Genomic DNA, 16,452 nt, shown 5'->3' with positions numbered 1-16,452 from the left:
AGACAGCCCTTCAAGAGTACCATGTCTGCCTTACGGAGGATGGATAGGAGGAGGAGCATGAGAGGATGTGGGGAAACTGGTCCAAAGGAGAGATCTTGGTGATTTGGATGGAGTAGTAGCAATGGAGATAGAGAAAAGAGCATGAATTTGAGATATTCTTAGAATTCAGAATCAATATAAGTTTGGTGAGTGACTAAAAGTTCCAGGTGTTAGGAACTGAGGTATCAAGGATGACTTCTCTGGCCAGGTGCGGTGGCTCACACCTGTAATCCCAGCACTTTGGGAGGCCGAGGCGGGTGGATCACCTGAGGTCAGGATTTCAAGACCAACCTAGCCAACATGGAGAAACCCCGTCTCTACTAAAAATACAAGAAATGAGCCAGGCGTGGTGGCAGGCGCCTGTAATCCAAGCTACTCGGGAGGCTGAGGCAGGAGAATTGCTTGAGCTCAGGAGGCAGAGGTTGCAATGAGCCGAGGTCATGCCATTGCACTCCAGCCTGGGCAACAAGAGCGAAACGCCACCTCAAAGAAAAGAAAAGAAAAGAAAAGAAATTTTTTCAGGTTTCCAGTTTAAGTAGCTGAGTAGATAAAGCTTACATTTATGGAAAGAGATAGAGAAGCTGAGAGAAAGAGTAGATATAGCTGGAGAGTGGTGAGATATGGAAAAGAAGAACTCACTCACAGCTATCTTAAATTTGATATACACAGAATACATCCAAGTGGAGACTGTCAAGTAAGTAGATATTGATTCTGGAGGCTATGAGAGATGTTTGATCTGCGTAAAAAAATGTGGAGAGTTATTGACATTTATATAAGGCTTAAGACAATGGAAATGGATGCAAAAGCTTAAAGGGAAGAAGGATCAAACCTTGCAGGTGACAACACGAAGGCATAGCAAGAACAGATCCAGTAGGTAAATAAAAACAAAAGCCAGATGCAGTGGGTAGAAAAGGGAATGGAGGTGGAATAGTAAAGTAAAATGTTTGGAGGATGTTTTGAAAAGGGAGTGGTGTTGATGCTCTTGGGAGAAATATTTTACTAGTTATCAAGATGTGGAAGATTTGTCTGACATAGTACTCTTTTTTCCTACGAGTATTGGATTCACCTTAACGCAATGAGGAAGAAAACACACAAGAATAATCACGGGATTCTACTAAGAAACCACCATGCTAGGCAATATCATACCTGATTCCACATCAAGAGAGTATTTATCAATAGCCAAGTTCATGGTATTGTAGGCAGCGGTACAAAAATCTTCCAGAATCATGTACACCGCAGTGTTGACATTAGGAGGGACAGAATTGGCAAACTTCATTCGGCTGTTCACCACAATGCTGCCATTTCTGAAGTTGAGGATTTCTAAGTTCTGGAATCCCGTGAGATTTGACTGGAGATAAGGAACCAGCTACAACACACAAAAAGTGGTAAGTTTATTGACGGCGTTTCACATTTTGTTCAATACATACCCAAACAAAACAAAACAAAACAAAAACACAGGTAAGACCCTGCCTCACTTTTCCTAATTGTATTTTATCTACATTTAAACTGTTAATTAACAAAAGTATAAATTAGGAATGATTTGACAGTATAAACTAGAAATGCTATGCGATTTTCATAGTGATATTTAGGAATCCCATGGAATTCATACATAGTTTTAGACACTCAGAGAGTTTATTCTCTGTTTCACTGAAGGATCCCAACAGTGAAGGCGACATAGGTACCCACAAAACATTAGCTTCACAGTAAAATGTGAAAAGAAGTGTCAAACTTATTGTAGTCCCATAATTCATGAAAACAATCTTCCTTGTAAATTATCACATCATTCTCATGCCACTTTTGTGTTTTCCATTTCTTACATGTCTTACTGTTTTCTTTCCAACCCTAGGCCATGATACTATTTGTGAATGATAGGAAATGAATGTTCACAGCAGATCACACTTTCCCTGGCTCAGACTTTGTGTGCTAGAGGGGAGGAGGAGTGGGTCATACACAATTATTCACTAGCGCCCATGTTTCACTTTTTGTGCTTACCAATTCTAAGAATCTTTGCTCCAGGGCTTTATACTCCAAAGAGTTCTTATTAAACAGATCTTCTGAAAACATCATGTTAGTCACTCGGAGGCTGAAGAAAACCACCAAAGCTCCTGAAGTCTGGGTATAACTCAAGGCATCTCCTCCTTCTGTGGGCCAAGCCACACTAACCATCTCTGTGGAGTGAACACTTGTAGACATTTCCACATAACTACCAACCTTGCCATTTTGCTCTTGGACTAGCTCAGGCTGATAGTAATCTGTGCCTATCCGGTCCAGTTCTAATGAAATATCCTGTACACCCATAATTACTTCATCCTCTAGCAGGGTGGAGATTGTGGTTGGAGGCAATTTGGTAGACTGTGTCACAGAAGCTTTCAACCAGAGTCTGTCAGTACTCTGTGGTGTACTTGCCAATGTGTCTCTGGACAATTTCTCTAGGGAAGAAGTTCTTGTCGAAACTCTCTCTGATTCTGGCAATATAGTCCACAAAGGTTGCATATCTGGCTTTACCATTGAAACCTCGCTGTCAAACCATTCATAGTTGGATGACTCGGTAATTTGTTCCGTATCCTCCCTTAGGATGGCATCTGCCTGATCTGATATTTCAGTAGAGGCAGAGATTGCTACAGATGTCAATATAAGAGGTGCTTTGGTAACTGAGTAATCATCAACACCAGGTACTTCTGATATGTGCTTGGGGAGGGTTAGAGATGCAGATTCAGTTGCAGTATCTGCGAAGATGGGCACAGCAGGCCCACTAAGAGGCTCTTCCTCTGGGAAGTGTGTGGATCTATCATCATGTTCATATTTTGAGTGCTTACTAATTTGGTCTGTGGAATCCATTTTGTCAACTAAAACTAGCTTCTCGTCTTCAATCTCAGCTGGCAAAAGTGAATCGTCATCTTCAAGCCATGGCTTGGACAGTGGTTCAGTGCTCTTCTCTGATGAAGTCTCACTCCATGGCCAAGTAATCAGATCTACTTTTTGCCCTGATCCTGAACCTAAACCACTGTCAAGTATTAACTCTTTTTCCATGGATGCATCTGGCAGGAAAGGGCTCACTTTTAATTGATCTTTGACTTTGGAGGTCAAGGAGTCCAAGCCAAAAGGTATAGAAGAGGTCAGATACGGTGAAGATGTTAAGGACACATCAGAGTCTTCCATGGATGGTATTGTTTCTTTTGGCACAGGTTGAGTGAATGAACTTGAAGGCAATGAATCAATAGAAAGAAAATCTTCTGACTCTTCAACATTGGCTAATCCTGAAAATAAAGTTTTCCATTAATTAATCTACAGAGTTGCCAAAATATATTCCTAGTTCTTCTAGTTCTTCTAATAAAATTAGTTTCCTATTTTTTCCCTGTGAAGTTAACAGGGGCAATTGTTGACTTTTGTTTTTCTATATCTAGCAAACAAAAGGAAGATCTGATAACATGTTTGTAATATGGGACAGTCACTCATGAATATTATCTCCTTCTTGAGGATGACAAGACCTTGACTATTGAAATAATCTTCAAACGCTTGTTTTTTTTAATTCCATGAAAATAAAGAACTGCTAGTAGTAATTTTGATTTGAAAAAATCCAGCAGTCATTTAGGAGGAAAATTCCCTGAACATTGTGTTTCTCTTTGAATTCTCATTTTCCCTGTTATGTTTATTGTCTATTATCCTTCAGATTCACCCAATATTCACAATCCTGAATTCATTATTTATATATTTGCTCATCTTCCTCTTTTCACATGTAAACTCCATTTCTAAGTCACATTTATTTTTCCTCTCCTCCACAACATCTAGATCATCTATTTCATTTTCACTTCTTTATCTCTGCTGTGGCTGCCATGATTTAGTTTCTTCCCTTCACAATACTACTACAAGCAAGAATCTTTAGACTTGGCCCCCACAACTAATTGTATTATAACCCAGTTGAATAATCTTCTTTGATACTATTTATTACTCCAATATTTAAGTAAAGTGGTTATTTAATAGTAGTAGCAGTCATTTAACTAAACTATATACCCTTCGATATGACCTTCAAAATATCTGTTAATTGATCCCCACCCCAGTTCCCCAAGTTTATTTCTTATTATTTACCTATTTGGACTCTCCATTCCAACAAATTAAATTTGATTGTTTCCTCTCACAAACAATTTTACCAAGACATTTTACCCCTAATGAATACTACTATGTTTTTTTCATAGCCATAGTCTCTTCCTCTCTCTAAAAACCCTGTCATCAGATACAACAAGAAGTATGAAAAGCGATTAAAGTTTCTCACCATCTTCTACCAAGTGAGATCCAGAAGTCCTTTCCTCAGAAGCCACAGGCAAGCCAGTCTGAAGCACTGCCGGGGTGACAGAATGAAGAGTCAAGCTGCTAACCTCTAAAACCTCTGGGGAAGAACTGAGGCCCATCTTCGAGGGAAAGGCTAATTTGTGTGTAGACACTAAATCACCCAAAGGACTTTCTGACCAGAGTTCCCTGCCAGTGGCTGAGGGAGGACCAGAGCTGAAATCAAGTGGTGGAATACTGCTGGTGGCGGATTCATCTGCTGAGGGCCATGCAGCTTGAAAGGTATTATCCTGGGGGGAAAAAAAGGCTAAATCATATCATAGATAAAAGAAACATATAAAAAGTGATTTTAAATACCACCTATCTGTCTCTATATTCCCAGATTTTCTAGGGACAAGGAGGCAGTGTATTAATAGTATTGGGAGTAGGGGGAGACATGGGCTCCAGAATCAAACAGATTTATAGTCAAATTCCAATATCTAGAGAAAAACTATATCACCTCTCACCTGAAAAGGAAGGACAGATGAGGTAACATATTTTAAAGCCCTCAAACAAAATGAATTTATGAGAGAACATGTTTTTTTTTTTCTTTAGATGGTTCATTTTCCTCTGTGTTTTTAGCTTAAATGACTTTAAATACATAGAAGTTACTGTTATCTGTAACTTGTTGGCAAAGATCTAAGTCCATTGCCCACAGCAGGAAAGAACAACTGGCAATTTTATTCATCATTCTGAAAAGATAATTAGTTAATGAAGGCCCTCTAGTCTGGTCAGAAATGTCACCACAACAAAATGTAGTCTGGTTACCTCAAATGAATAGCCACTCCTGTAAAATGGTATCACACTTATGAAACATAAACAATTTCCTCTTTCTAGTGATGTTTTACTAATGTACTACTAATCTTATCTTAAAATGTAGTTCAGAAATGGAGAAGTATACAGAAACACAAACCTTGAACATGTTAATTATTTAATTTTATGAAGAACTGTCTATGTAAATGTACAATAATCAGCCAGCCACAGTGGCTCACGTCTATAATCCCAGCACTTTGGGAAGCTGAACCAGGAGGATCGCTTGAGGCTAGGAGTCCAGTCCGGGTAATATAACAAGACCCCATCTCAACAACAACAAAAAATTAGCTTAGCCAGGCATGGTGGCACACACCTGGAGTTCTAGCTACTTGGGAGGCTGAGGGAGGAGGATCACTTGATCCTGGGAATTCAAGACTACCGTGAGCTTTGATCAACCCACTGCACTACAGCCTGGGCTATAGAGCAAGACGTCGTCTCAAAAAAAAAAAAAAGTTTAACAATACTGCTAAGAGGTAAAATGGCCACGGTATTTGGCAGGAGTTTATATAATTTATTCTGGATTCTGAATAACAAAGATAGAGAAGTACAATCCACATGGAAAAAACTCATAAAATATATCCTGGATATATGAAAACTGAAAAAGGAAAAGAGAAAAGAACAATCCTTTTCAGTCCTGAGAAGGTATTTGAGGTCGGGTGTGGTGGCTCACGCCCTTAATCCCAGCACTTTGGGAGGCCAAGGCAGGTGGATCACCTGAGGTTAGGAGTTCGAGGTCAGCCATGACCAACATGGAGAAACCCCATGTCTGCTAAAAATACAAAATTAGCTGGGTGTGGTGGCACATGCCTGTAATCCCAGCTACTTGTGAGGCTGAGGCAGGAGAATCACTTGAACCTGGGAGGCAGAGGTTGCGGTGAGCCAAGATTGCACCATTGCACTCCAGCCTAGACAATGAGAGCAAAACTCCGTCTCAAAAAATAAAAATAAAAAGGTATTTGAATCACATGGAAGCTTTTGAAAAACACCAATTCCCAGGGCTGACACTCAGAAATGTTAACTTAATTGGTCTGGGAGGAGAACCTAGACATGGGTACTTGTAAAAGTTCTCTAGTAGAGGAAATGGCTGGATCATGTTCTGGGCATAATATTCCAGCCTGTGTTTCTAATATACTTCTTCAGTTGCTAAATGATTTTATTTCTTATCAACTGGAACCTTTAAGAAATTTCCCATATTTATAAGTCTATCAAAAGACTAGAATTCATGTTATACCTATGAACAAAATGAAAACTACGAATAAGAAATGCTGAATCTAGCCTCCTCCCCCCACTCCAGGAGACTCCTATCAGCAATAGTAAATTTGCACTGACAGTCTCAACCCTAATATGCTTTTTGAACAAAGCACACAGTTTTAGGGTGGCTAACTAGAGTTCAGTCTATGGCCATGAAATAAAACAGAACATACTGGCCTATGAAGACAGCTAACCCAAAACAAGGTGATATGGTTTGACTGTGTCCCCACCCAAATCTCGAATTTCCACATGTTGTGGGAGGGACCTGGTGGGAGGTGATTGAATCATGGGGGCAGGTCTTTCCCATGCTGTTCTCGTGATAGTGAATAAGTCTCATGAGATATGATGGTTTTATAAAGGGGATTTTCCCTGCACAAGCTCTCGGCTCTTGTCTACCACCATGTGACATGCGCCTTTCACCTTCTGCCGTAATTGTGAGGCCTCCTGAGCCACGTGGAGCTGTAAGTCCATTAAACCTCTTTCTTTTGTAAATTGCCCAGTCTCAGGTATGTCTTTATCAGCAGTGTGAAAACAGACTATTACACAAGGCCTAATTAGTCTTTTATGCTTTGTCTTCACAGTGCCCCTTGTCTCTCTGTCAAAGAGCTGTGTGAGAAGGCTTTGAACTATACACTCTCACAGTCACAGATGGCAAGAAACCACCAGGCATGTCCTACTTTGTCCCTTCCCCTAGTGACAAATGCACAGGAAAGATGGTAATAACAGAAGGTCATTGGTTCTATAGAGAGTTACCCACAGTTTCATCTACCATCTTTAAACTAAAAGCACTCTGTCAAACAATCTAATTTTCTTTTGTGGAACTCAGTTACAACATCACTTCCTGCCTTGTCCATGTGTTTTCATTGGTTCCTATTTTAAGTGGGTCACCATGCTGATTCTTCTGTATTTGTCACCACCACTTCAGATCCTTCTCTTCCTGCCCTCTGCCCTAGGAGGCTGACCCTGTGATCTGCACCACCCTTGCAAATGCTGCCTTGCATTTGTTTTCTGTTTCAGTTTGGCCAACGGGAAGCATAAGCAGATCAAAGGACAGGGGGAAGAGAGGTCAAGGTATGTCTTCCCTGCTTCCTCCAAGCCTCAATACTATGTGTCTAGCATAGTTGTGCTTCTCCCTCCACAATTACAGCTCCAGCTGTCCATGGGCTCTTGTAACAGCATTTCCTCCCCTTCCTCTGTAATCCAGTGGATGGTAGTGGTAATTGCTTCCCACTGTTGTTAGTCTCTGCATACCTCAACATTCTTTTTATGCTCCCTTAAGCCTATCCACATCTCCATTAGTAGATTCTTCTAGATGATTCTGTTACTGCTGAGACCCTGGATGAGTGATATTATGCAAAGGTGCCATCGTTTTATAATATACTTCATTTAAAAATCCATTAAAGTTTAAGTCATTTCTGTCAAAAAGTGTTAGACAATCCAAAATGAAATATAAATGCCCAGCAAATAAGGAATGAGAATCACTTAAAACAACAACATGAACCAAAAATGATATCATTCTGGCTAAATATAAATTTAGCCAGAAAATAAAAATCTGGAAAGGAAAAAGGAGAGTGATAAAAAGTATATGATGCAATGTTAGCCAACATTTTTGGCAATGTAGCTTTGGCTAAAAAAAAAAAAAGAAAAGAAATAGAAGCAAGATATATCTAGGAATTAGACTGGAGTCTAATAACCAAATCTCCTGAATCTGTTGAAGTGAAATGTATGAGAGAAAAAGCAAAACATCTGTAAAGAAAGAGGAAGCCAGAGGCCATCATCAAATGACTAGATACAATTGCAAAACAACCTATAGAGAAAGAGAAAGATCTCAGGACACAAAATTCCCTCTTGGGGAATCTCCTAACAGAAGTGCACCTGAGGATAAGAAGACATGTTTCATGATTCAGGACAAAAAAAAGAAAAAGAAGATCTAATTGGAGAGATGACTTCTGGCATTTTTCTAGTAAACTTTAAGAGCATGCAAGTCTGGGCAACAGAGTAAAACTCTGTCTCTACAAAAAACATAAAAAAATAACTGGGTGCCTTGGTGCACTCCTATATTACATTCCTATAGTACTCTGGAGGCTGAAGCAGGAGGATCACTTGAACCCAAGGAGTTTGAGGCTTCAGTGAGCTATGATCACACCACTGCACTCCAGCCGGGGTGACAGAGCAATACACTATCTCAGAAAACACCATGCAATTACCAGGAGTAGAGTTAACCTTACATTACTCTATTCAGTAGAGGTGGCTTACAATTGCTGACCTGTGTGCAGAGTGCTCCTACATAACTTACCACCAAAGAGAATAAAGCTGGTTCATATTTCTGCCTAGAGGGTCTAAGTTATTCTGAGTCCTCACGAACAGAGATAGAGCAAGAGTTTATTTCCAGAGAAATGGAAGACAACAAATTAAAGTCCAGAAAGTGAAAGGCAAAAAAGTTAAGTAAAAACACCAGCTCTTGTCTTGCCAAAGGCTCGTGTGCTTTATGAGGCCATCCTTTGGCTTGTAAAAATCTTATGTTGGGAAGAGGGGCTGAGCATGCACATGTATGTGAACATAACAAAATTATCACATTTTACACTTAGAAGGACTCAAGAACACATGTAGTATAACCATGCCTATTAAAGAGAGGGAACTGAGGATCATAGAAGTGAAATGCTCAAGGACACACAAAAAAAGAGAAAAAAAAAACAGACTGGAAGCAGCCAAGTCTCTAGATTTCTCAGTGCCAGTGCTTTTCCCACTAACAGCTATTCATCCAGAGGTCTCTACAAGTGTATATTCCCAAGTGGTAAAAGGATTCTCAGAGGAGAAACTAGAGCAAACAGACTTGGCAGTCCATGTGCTCATTTGGGTTAACATATCCCACAGGTTTATAAAACCCAGGTCAACACAGATGGAGGGAGTGTGGGCAGCCATCTCCTAATATTTATCTGCTCTATGGGATATGGAGGCTGCTTACATAGAAAAAAAGTTTCTAGCCTTCCCCTTTATTTTTCTAGGACTGAAAATTACATTTGTAGTCAGGGAAAAGAAGGCCATTTGCTCAATACCAAGTTCTGTTCTTCAATAAAGTAGTTACAATGATGATGATCATTCCATAAGAGGGAATTAACTTTATTCCTTTTAATTATATAAAACTACTTCCAGATATGTGTTAAAGTTACTCATATATTCTTGCAAATTCCAAATGTACTTTACAGAAAAACTCAAGTGAGATAGCTTAAGCCCTTCAAGCCATGCTTAAGAAATTGAGTTTTATCAGATGGCGCGCATAACCTGACACACCTTAGGAAAGCAGCTGAATCCTCAACGAAAAAGAAATCCTCAAAGAGTAATATACCGTTTCAGGGTATCTGTAAACAAAATGCCTTTTCACTTCATAAAAAATTAAAAGTGAAACAATATATAAACTCTTTTCAAAAGTCAAGTCACAGACAACATAAAATGTGAAAGTAAACAACTTGACTTTTCAAATAAAGAAGAAAGACCATCCCTTCCAAATAAGTATTCCCTAAAAACTGGCATGGCAATGAAGCTTTCTTATACATTTTGAAAAGTTAACACATACATGCCAGGAATAGCCCTTCATTAATTTTTCTATCCATAGATGTTCCCATAGTAACAAATTTAACTTATGCTTTCTTTCAGTTCAGTGTAGTATATTGACAACTGTATTATATTGGCCAGTCTCATTTCTGCTACTGCCAATTGAAAAGCTTGTTAGTCCTAAAGAAAGCACACTGTACAAGTGATTTTCCAAGTCAGGGTGCCAGAAAGGTGTCAAATTCCATTTCCCAACATTCCTAGCTCTAAAATAACATTTTTTTTTACTCTTTGAATAAAGCCTTTATTACTAATAATAAAAACAATAAAATGATTAGTAATATAATTATTGCAGCATTGTATATAAAATAATTTTTTAAAATAAAATCTAGGGGGGGAACCCACCTCACTTCTATGGTAGAGTAAAATCTTGCTAACAGTTGGCAAGGGTGTGAAGAAAGGGAGGGAAGAAATAAATTAAAAAGAAAGTAATAACTAGACATTTCTAATTAATCATTCCTTGTTTTCATGTCTTATCATCTCCCATTAACATTCTAATGTTTCCTTAAATTGTTAATGAATGCCCTACAGTAATCACTATTCAAAAAAGTAATGAGTTGGCATAAATGCAAATGAAAGCACTGCAACATAAATGAACAAGTGAGCCTACTGGTGCTTGCTATCATTAAGGGGCAGCCACAGCCAAGCTCCAGCCACTTTCTGCCACAAGGGAATATGAACTTAACAGTAGCAGATCTTCCTGGTATTCAAAAGAAGCCAGAAATCTGCATTTTTATGTAAAAATCTCCTAGTTTTAAAATATTGACTTTTTTTTTTTAATTTGGTCCCAAGCTGCATGTCTATAGTTGGATCCAGCTAGTCTCCAGTTTACATGCTCTGGCTTATATAGAAATTCTCATCTTCACAATATAATTCTAAAATATCATCACAAAGCTTCTCCTGTGGTTAGAGAATGTGATTAAAAGCGGGAGAGTCGTGGTGCTGTCATCGCTCCCTGTACCCTGGATCGACCTCTAGGACAATGTCTGCATCACCTTGTTTAGAAATCTGTCTACTACCACCAGACTAGAAATTTTTGTAGGCAGAGCCACACCTTATTTGTCTTAGTTTCACAAGCGCTTGGCACATAGAAAGCACAAAACAAACATACTTGAATGAATGAATAAGTGAAGGAATAAATACACACCAAATGAATGTACTCTCTGTAAATCTCTTCTAATCTATTTTGTCCAATATGTAACTCAGTGAAAAGATTGTTTTTAGTAATTCTACATTGCAATAATGAGTTACTCTGTAACCTAGTAGAAGAAATGGCTGCAGAGATTAATGGTTATATGAATTAAGGGCAGGCTTTCTGAATTTCCATCGCTCCATTAAAGTCGAGAAACAAGTAATTCAAATAGCTGATATGAGACAGAAAATAAATTTTCAGAGGGAAGAAAAGCAAGGAATGTCGATGAGAAGGGAGTCCCCTTACTGTTTCTATGTGATAACAAAAGATTCCTGTATTCATTGTAGACAGGTAATTCTGTAGTGGTTTGTGGTTGTAGATGTTATCATTGTTGTTTAAACTATGCTGTTTCTTTCCTACTGTATAACTCCCTACAAGTGAAGTGGCAAGTGGAGGTTTAAGGGGAAGAGGAATTCCTAATGCAGCTGGGTGGTAAGAACAAAAAGGAAAGTTCGTCCCATGCTGTTTCTGTGCAAGCGGGAGTTTTCAGTCCAGGTTACAAGGAGACCTGATTTAGGGTCCCTGTCATCCGTCAGCTAGCAGATATGCTTCTTTCTCTCCCTTCCGTACACACACTGTTCTATGTGCTTCACAGTGTAACCTTTTTTTCACTATAATCATTGAAACAAAAAATCTACGCTCTATACCTAGTACATCAATTTATCATCTTGGCTATAAAATCTATTTCTGGGTAACTCTCAGAGAACAACTCAGCGGGTACTTAATAGCTTAATTATCACCGAACAAGTAGGAACCATAAATAAGTTTTCTACCCTGTGTGGAATTTGGCAATGCAGACTTTATTTCACCACTGCAGAAGGCTTCAATTTTCTGAACCAACACTTGGTACCTATGAGCTGACACCTATGAGTAATGGTCTAGGGATGATGCAAGAGAATAATTGAAATGAGAACAGCTTGGGAAATGTATAATGCCAAAGTAAGCAGGTGAGGGAAGAAAGAAGAGAAGCTTGAGGGCCTAGTTCTAGCATAAAATATAAAAACATACCAGAATAGATGATGGCGTTGCCTGAAGACTTGAACTTTGGGTGTTCCAAACTAGATCTTCAGTTTGGTGACGCAAAACTCCTCTCACTGAGGAAAGAACAACATTAGAGAACATTTTTAGTTGAGGCCGTACTGTATTTGAGGTGCAGGGACAACTGAAAGCCAAGTTCTTCCTCTTCATAGTTTAGATTTTAGCAGAACATACGGGACACACTTACTTAGAAAATATTTATTACTTTATTCAGATATTTTATTTATATTAGCACAATCTGCCTGAATTATAAGAATCTAACATAAAATAAAGATTCTTCCCATTATTACATTTAGGACATCCTCTATTACTTCCTTTCCTTTCTCAAGTCAGTTTTTATTCTGTTCAAGATTCCTATGAAGCGCTTATTTTTAAATTAATTTTTAAGTAAAAAAGTTGTACTAAATTTCAATTCATTTGGTTTATGCTAAGAATGGTAGAAAAGTATGCAAACATAATTGCCTTTTGGGAAGAAAGTACCTTTGAAAACTGAGCTAGGACACCAAAAATCTTTATCACTGTAATGATATTAAAGAGCAACATAGAGAGTAGATTATATAATTTAATTCAACAAAAATTTAATGAATCCTTGCTAGTTACCACAGACTTCACCAAAGTTGAGGTTATAAACATTAATAAAGCCAAGTTTCTCTTCTGGAAGCATTGCATATATCAGGGAAATAAACACAAATTCTAAAACAATGTAAGGGGCATATATACAATGTATGGTGACACAGACAAAGAAGCAGCTGATTTTGCCCACAGGGGAGAGAAAATCAATAAAAGCTAAAAAGAAGGGATTGCCAGGAGAGTGATCTGGTGTATGCAACCAAAAATAGAAGTAGAGTCTCTTTATCCACCTGTTCTCACTGGCCTGACATAACAGGAATCAAGCAAAGGTCAAAAACCCTATTTGGCTTACGTATTTTCCAAAATTTTTAAAAACTGTGTATACAATTATCTTGTCTCCTATGAAAAATAAGCTCCACAAGATCAAGAAGTGATATGGTTTGCCTCTATGTCCCCACCCAAATCTCATGTTGAGTTGCGATCCCAAGTGCTGGAAGTGGGGCCTGGTGGAAGGTGATTGGATCATGGGGGCAGATTTCCTCTTTGCTGTTCTTGTGATAGTAAGTGAGTCCTGATGAGATCTAGTTGTTTAAAAGTGTGTGGCACTTCTCTCTCTCCCTCTCTCTCTCTCTCTCCCTCTCTCTCTGTCTCTTCCCCTGCCTCCCTTCTGCTCCACCATGGCAAGACGTGCTTGCTTGCCCTTCACCTCTTCACCTTCTGCCATGATTTTAAGTTTCCTGAGGCCTTCCGGCCATGCTTCCTGTACAGCCTGTGGAACTGTAAGTCAATTAAACCTCTTTTCTTCATAAATTACCCAGCCTCAGGTTCTTTACAGCAGTGTGAGAATGGACTAATACAAGGAGGATCATATCTTTTGAGATAATGATCAAGTTACATAGAAAGCTGCCACCATTCAGAACTCTGAAGTTGGCCTGACAATAGAAATAAACTTTAGAGACTAACTTCTGAGTAATTGAAATATACATCGAATGAAAGCCTAAGGCACTTGAATTAGTTGGTATTAGATATTGTAAAGCTTTTGTTGAACTTGCTTACAAATTCTAAGAAAGTCGTTTACCTCTTTTCAGGACACCTTTATGAAAGTAGTTCCACCCACAGGCTCCACACAAAAGGAAGATCTTGCAATACTGTTTGTGGATGTCGTTTCCTAAGCAACCTCTGTTTATTGTAGACCTTAATCTTCATGCCATTCTCCTACCACTCCAGTTACTGACCTTGGTGTTTGCACCTTCTGCTCAATGTCAGTTCTTAACCCACTTAGGTCATGATCTCCTAACTATATCTTTTCTCTGTCTGATCCCAATATCCTGATGCCTAGAATCTTCTGCCCATATGCCGTCCCTATGGTTAGCCCCAGCTAATCTCTATTAGCATTGCCAGAGGGACTTCAGCAGTTTCAGATTATAACAAGCTTCTTATCTGTTCACTGTTTTATCTAGCCCTAGTATTCCAGCAGAGATTCAACAATGACAAAGGAGTATATGAAGAAGTGAGCGCAGGATACCTACTCCAAAATATAAAGGCTCCCTAATGTTTCAGAATGAATGGTCCTATACCACTCTCCTCCACTGAAGAGAGTGCTTCTCCATCTTAAAGTCCTATGTAATTCATATAAAGCCCAGACCACTTTGTGACCCTGTCCCAGCAGAGTGTCACATTAAAAAAAAAGGTTAGTCCAGCAGCCAAAATAAGTTGAAAGCAATGTAAAGTTTTGGTCTGGAAAAAAGAAAGAAAGAAAAGAGAAGAAAAGAAAAGAAAGAAAGAGAGAGAGAAAGAAAGAGAGAGAGAGAGAAAGACAGAGGCAGAGACAAAATCTTATTTGGGAAAAAAGAGATTAAATCACATGCAGTAAAATCTTATTAAAAATTTTTTCTCTCCCTTTCCCTTTCTCACTTTCTCTGTCTCTTTCACACACACATATATACACAAATACACACACACACACACACACACACACACACACACACAACTGCCTGGAAAGACAAGACTCTTCTTTGTCTCTCTAAGAGTTCTCCTTCCCTACCTTGCCTTTTAAATCTACTATTTTCTTTGATTATTAATTTTCTGATCTTCCTGTGTAAATCCAACAAGCCTCTCTGGCTTCTCTAGTGTCTATTTTTGTTCATTTGTTACACACACACGCACGCACACACACACACGCACACACACACACACGCACACACACACACGAACACGGCTAGGTAGTAGCTGCCTGAAAGGACAGGACAGAGGCTCTTTTCTCTTTAAAATGTGTGGCAGCTACAGAGGCTGTAAAAATGCATCATTAGTATTGCCTCACTTGTAGATTTTCCTCCTCGGCAGCTGGTATTTCTCCCATGCTGTCACTTCAGTAATGCATATTCCACTGAACATTTTAAAAGCTAAACTACCAATGAGTAAAGAAATCATGGAGAATAGAAGCAAATGCAAAGTAGCAAGTGAGTTAGCAGGATACCGTGGCCCTGATGAGTTAAGATGCTGCATACTAGTAGCCAGAATCTTAGCAAGTTTTAAGTCCAAGGTTGACTGGGCACCCTGTAGCCTCCAAATCCAGGTTAAACACCCTCTTCTTCACGATCTGTCATATCCACCTGTTCATTATGGATCATAACAGGATCTCCACAGCGATCCGAATTTAAAGTCAGTATTGGATTATCCGGGATTCCGCACGGCACCCATTATCACTTCTTCTTTGACCTAGATCTCCCATTGCCTTTCTTGAGCTCTTCCTTTTTTTCTACACTCTGATTTTTAAGCCTTTACTAGCTGACTTACCTCAGAGAGTTCATGTCTCAGTTGTCAGGGAAGCATTATAGCCTATTTCAGTACATACTACCAAGTGCTACTTTCCTTTTTCTTATACTTTGCTCCTATTTCTCTAAACTATTTCTAACTGCCACTTTCCACACTCTGTGGCCTTTTGTCTAAAAATATTCCAGAAAGCCCCTGATTAATCTATCCAAAAGTGCTGCACGGCTAAAGCTCCATTCATATCAGGTTGACTCCTGTCTCATAAAGTCTAGAGAATGGTCAGAACCTTATATATTTTGGGAAATTAGTTTACACCAGAGCGTACTGGAAAAGAAACTATACAAGGACTTCATGATGGATATGAAACTCACCATTGATAAGCTGCAGGGAATCAGGATCTGGATTCAAGGAAGAGTTCCCCAGCAAAAAATTCTGCTGCAATGTCTCAGCAATATAATCTCTGAAGTTACTGATTGTATAAACAACAGTGGGTTTATCGTCCAGTTCCACAAGGCCATGGTTTTCCACCTTGTTGGAGTGAAGGCTGATGAGGTCCCAGGTGGTATTGCTAATGGCCTCACCGTTGAAGGTAACTGCATAGTAAACATCTACGCCACTATGGATGGAAAGAGAGAACAGATTAGGTTCAGCTAAGGAAGCACAAAGAAAGGATCATTGAACCCATGAAGAAACAAATATTGGACCCAGAGGGGGAGTCTCAAAGAGCATGGATTCCATCACTTTTCTCTGAAAACCCTGGACAACCTTTTGCCATCCTCTCCTCCTTCCCAGAGAATGAGGGGTCATAGCTCTAAGAATAGGGAAAAGAATTGTAAGGAGGCCAC

General features: G+C 39.1%; 1 protein-coding gene across 1 annotated transcript in view; it reads right to left on the bottom strand.

Annotated features, from left to right (window-relative positions):
• LOC105477490 (interphotoreceptor matrix proteoglycan 2) overlaps positions 1-16,452 on the bottom strand; it is a 105,327-nt gene that overhangs the window by 18,628 nt on the left and 70,247 nt on the right. Inside the window, exons 10-14 of the mRNA XM_011734040.3 lie at positions 15,979-16,223; positions 12,236-12,321; positions 4,310-4,613; positions 2,032-3,296; positions 1,186-1,405 (exon numbers count right to left, since the gene is read on the bottom strand). Coding sequence (XP_011732342.2) covers positions 1,186-1,405; positions 2,032-3,296; positions 4,310-4,613; positions 12,236-12,321; positions 15,979-16,223 — 2,120 coding nt within the window. The remainder of the gene's footprint in view (positions 1-1,185; positions 1,406-2,031; positions 3,297-4,309; positions 4,614-12,235; positions 12,322-15,978; positions 16,224-16,452) is intronic.

This window comes from Macaca nemestrina, chromosome 2 (assembly GCF_043159975.1).
Source record: "Macaca nemestrina isolate mMacNem1 chromosome 2, mMacNem.hap1, whole genome shotgun sequence".
Classification (NCBI taxonomy): domain Eukaryota; kingdom Metazoa; phylum Chordata; class Mammalia; order Primates; family Cercopithecidae; genus Macaca; species Macaca nemestrina.
The sequence above is the reverse complement of the archived record's forward strand: the minus strand, read 5'-3'. Positions and strand labels throughout refer to the sequence as shown.